General features: G+C 47.1%; 1 protein-coding gene across 1 annotated transcript in view; it reads left to right on the top strand.

The window, feature by feature from the left end:
• The first annotated feature begins 391 nt into the window (after positions 1–391).
• Bhmg1 (basic helix-loop-helix and HMG-box containing 1) overlaps positions 392–4,621 on the top strand; it is a 19,720-nt gene continuing 15,490 nt past the window's right edge. The window contains exons 1-2 of the mRNA XM_023704477.1: positions 392–405; positions 1,578–1,689. Coding sequence (XP_023560245.1) covers positions 392–405; positions 1,578–1,689 — 126 coding nt within the window. The remainder of the gene's footprint in view (positions 406–1,577; positions 1,690–4,621) is intronic.

The following is a 4,621-nucleotide window of genomic DNA, read 5'->3' as shown; positions in this document are numbered from 1 at the left end:
GTATTTGGTACAGGGTCTCACTATGCAGCGTGGACTCCTAGTGATCATCCTGTTTTCAGCCTCCCCAGCATTGGGATTACAGGCATGCAACACCACACCTGAACTCCTTCCCTGACTCAGTGTGCCCTAGGGGTGGGGCCAGGGCAGCATGCTGGATGGGGGATCGACCCTGGTTGAAGTTTGGTTAGGGTAATAATAAAAGTGTCTCCTACACTACCCCCATATGCCCTCAGGGCAGTGCCTGAGTCATCCCTTTCCTTCTCTGTAATGTCCCACACAGGGCCTGGCAGTCAGGTATTATGAGTGTATGGTTGTGAATAGGAGATAAATATATATCCATCATCAAGAGAGTAGTTTTGGTTTGGCCATACTGCAAGTGACACACGGTGCTATGGACATTGAGAGGTGAGGAAAAAGTAGCTGAAGTGGACCCTGAAGGAAGATGGGACAGGCATTGGTGATGACAGAAGTGTTCAGATGGCCCTGACGGAGTCCCAAGTGGTGACAGTGGTGTGGCCTTTGAGGGAAGGACCTCAGAGCCTTTGTGTTGCCATCTGTCAGGGGAGAGGGTGGAGGTGTATGTACAGGAGAGTACCATGAATTATGAGCTCAGGGATTAGGTCCTGGAAGTACTGCAGCTGCCCCGAATCCAACTTCTTCTATTCATTCATTCACTTAGCAAAAACACATTGAGGGGGCCAGGGAGATGGCTCAGTAGAATAAGCACTTGCCTGGCAAGCACAAGGGCCTCAGTTCAACCCCTGGTTCCGGAAAAAAAAAAAAAAAAGTACATTGAGTTCCTGAAATGTGCCAGACCCTGGTCTAGGTGCTAGGGATACAGAGGTGCTCCCACCTAAGTGATAGCCTGGTGCAGAGATCAGAGACAGGTGTGAACATAGGGCCTGGGAGTTTCGAGTGGTCTCTCCCAGCTTCCTGTGGAATGAGAGTCAGTTGATTCCAATAAGCCAGAGTAAAAATGGAGCCAAAGTGGTTAGCTGGGCCAGGGTAGGAAGAGAAAAGATGTTAGAAGCCATGTGAACAATTTCAACTTGCTATTTGCTGGGTGTAGAGGTACAGCCTTGTAATCCTAGACCTCAAGAGGCTGAGACAGGAGGATTACTATGAGTTTGAGACCAACCCAGGCTACATAGTGAGTTCAGGGCCAGCCTGGACTATATAGTGAAAGTCAATCTTAAAAAACAAATAAAGTTGATACTTCAGAATGGAATGACCTTGAGGGGTTTGAAGAAGAGTGACTTGATCAGACTCGTGTTGTGTTTCAGGAAATTTACCTTGCCTCTTGTAGAGAGGATGGATGGAGGAGGCCAGACAGGAGGTGTGTGGCTACCAGGATGCACTAAAGAAAGGCTGTGGTGATGGAGAGAAAGGATGGGAAGAGGAACGGGCAAGATCTGGTGGCCAGTAGGTCCAGGAGTTCAGGGAACATGAGTTCAGACAAAGCCTAGAACTGTCTTATGTGGCATGGAGTGGGGGTCAGGGACAACCTTGAGATGAAGAACACTAAAACTGATTTGGGGGTCAGATGCAAAATTCAGCCCTGGATATCCTAATTAAAGCCAGATCTTGTCCCAAAACAGGAATCAGAAGAAAAACCACACCACCCAACTGCAGGAGCTGGCCTTGCTGATACCGGTGACCCTGAAGACTGGTGCCAAGAAGCTCACCAAGGTGCGAGCACGGGAGGCGAGCAGGCAGCTGAGGGAGCCAGGTCTGCAAATAGCCTGGAGCAGGGAGTCTGTCCGGGAAAGCTAGACTGAACCTTTCTGAGACAGCCTTGGACAGGGAATGTCCCTACTCTCTAAATGGGAATTTGTGGGAAGCTGAAAGCCCAGGATTCTTTTACACAAAAGAGACCTGGGGAACTGGGAGTTAAGAATAGAAGTCAAACAGCCCCGGGTTTGTGCCCTCTGGCTTCATAGCTGTGGATCTCTGGAGTTTCTTCAGGCTACTCAACCTCTCTAAGCCCCAGGATTCTTGAGTGTAAAGTAAGGAAAAATAATTCCTGCTCCTCAGAGATACTGTGAGGCCAAAATGACATAATAGCTCTGACAGGCTGAGCTCATAGCATGCCCTGAACAAATGTCAGTTTCCTCCTGAGGTCCCTCCTTTTGGGACATGTGGGTTTCACCTGAGTTAGGAATAGATCAGGTTTCTCTGGCTATCCCAGTTGGGTTCTCAGTAAGTGCATATGGTGCCAGCCTGGAATTGTATACAGTGCGAAGCTCACACTTGCTCCTGAGGGGGAGGGACAACTTAATGTGAGCCTCAGCTCTTGAAGACTTAGATGATTTCTTGCTGTATTTCCTCTCATTAGGTTCATTTATACTCATTCTTTCTTTGCCCCTTTGTGGGAAAATTTTTAGATGTCAGAATCTGTTCTGATTGCCACAAAGAAGCAAAGAAATGAGAGACCCAATGCTCAGGGAATTTATTTATTTTATTTTATTTATTTGTTTGTATTTTAGGGAAGGGTCTACAGGGTATTTAGGGTCTCGCTACTAGATTGGACTCATGTGAACCGCCTGTTTACAGCCTTCCAAGAGCTGGGATTACAAGCACACACCACCACATCCAGTCTCCATTGCTATCTCAGAGTGCCTGGGGAGTGGGGCGGATCAAACCCCCAGCCTCTGCACCTGTTTGCAGGCGCTTTAATCCGCTGAGCTATTTGGCCAGCCCTCTGGGAATTTAGAAACTATCAGGAAGATGTGAATTTGAACACAGGGATATCTGGTCCCCACTGGGATGTTAGACCTGATTTTTTAAAAGTTTTATGTATTTGGTTCAGGGTCTCGCTACACAGCTCAGATTTGTAGTGATCCTCCTAAGTCTCCCCGGCGCTGGGATTACAGGCATGCACCACCATGTCTGGTTTCTGTGGCCAGCTTGGCACGCCTGGGGGTGGGACTGGCATGGCATGTGGTACTGTGGATCGAATCCGGGTCCTTGCTCTTGCCTAGGCAGACTCTTAAAACACTGAGCTATCTCCACAGCCCTGTTTGACCTGATTTAGAGAAGCTCAGAGGAATGGGTGTCTGGAGAGATTTGCCTGACCCTAAATGGGCTTTTCTCTGGCCACCACATTCCATCAACTACGGTATCATGTAGAATTTTCCTCCCAATATCTCTATAGCAGGTACTTGGATGAGTTTCCTAGGTGTGCTATAACAAATGATCACAAACTTAGTGGATTTAGTGACACAAATTTATTCTTTTACAATTCTGGAGGTCAGATGTCCCAACTCAGGCTTGCTGGCCTAGAATCAAGGCATTGTAAGCAGGGTTGGTTGTCTCCAGGAAAAGATCTGTTGCCTTTCCCTTTACCAACTCTTAGATGCTGACTGACTCTATTCCTTGGCTCCTGATGACCCATTCAAAGCAAGCAACCCAGCATCTTCAAATTTCTCTTGTCTCCTACTGTTTCTGTTGTCACACTGCCCTCTCTGCCTTTGACTCTGCTCCCTCCTAGAAAGACCCTTGTGGTTTGTATAGTACACACCTTCAGTACCAGCACTGGGAAGGCTGAGGCAAGAGGATCACTTCAAGTTTGAGCCCAACCTGGCCTAGATAGCAAGTTGAAAGCCAGCTTAGACTACATAGCTAGACCCTGTCTCAAAAGAAAACAAACCATAGAGTCAGGTGTGGTGCCATGCTAGGGAGGCTGAGGCAGGAGGATTGTCGAGAGTTCAAGGCCAGCTTGGGCTACATAATGAGTTTAAAGCCAGCCACAACTACATAGCAAGACCCTGTCTCAAAAAAAAAAAAATTTAAAAAGGCTGGAGAGAAGCCAGAGAGATAGCTCAGTAGACTAAAGCGCCTGCTTAGGCAAATGCAAGGACCACTGTTCGATCCCCAGCACCACATGCTGTGCCAGCCCACCCCCCAGGGCAGGCTGCTTGGGTCAGAGCCCAGGCATGGTGGCGCATGCCTGTAATCCCAGGACTGGGAAGGCTGAAAGCAGGAAGATCGCTAATTCAGTCTGAGCTGTGTAGTGAGACCCTGCAACAACCAACTACATTACAAAAAAAAAAAAAAGGCTGGAGATGTAGCTCAGTACAGAGACTCTGGATTCAATCGTTAGTATGAAAGAAAAAAAGAAGGTAAGACGTGGGGCTAATTCTAAGGGATGTGGTATGTGGCATCAGGCCTGTTACAAAATATTACCTGGGCCTTGACTTGACTGTCATTTCTCAAAGGCAGGGGGCTGTGCCCTTACCATCTTTAGCTTCCCAAGCATCTAACACAGCTCATATGTACACTAAATATGCAAATATTTGAGGACAGAGGAATAACTCCTCAAATAGTCCACATCCCAATTCCAAAGATGTCCACATATTAGTTTCCAACACCTATAAATAAGTTGCCTTATATGGCAAAGGAACTTTGCAGATGTCAGTGAGCTAAGGATCTTGAGATGAGGTAACTCCTCTGCAGTATCAGGGTAGGCCCAGTGTGACCAGAAGGGTAATTTTGTTTGTTTGTTTCTTTTTCTTTTTTTCTTTTCTTTTCTTTCTTTCTTTTTTTTTTTTTTTCAGAACTAAGGAATGAACTCAGGCCCTTGTGCTTGCCAGGCAAGCGCTTTTTCTACTGAGCCATCTCC

Source organism: Octodon degus, unplaced genomic scaffold, assembly GCF_000260255.1.
Source record: "Octodon degus isolate 3935 unplaced genomic scaffold, OctDeg1.0 scaffold00197, whole genome shotgun sequence".
Lineage (NCBI taxonomy): Eukaryota > Metazoa > Chordata > Mammalia > Rodentia > Octodontidae > Octodon > Octodon degus.
This window is presented reverse-complemented; position numbering and strand designations above follow the sequence as displayed.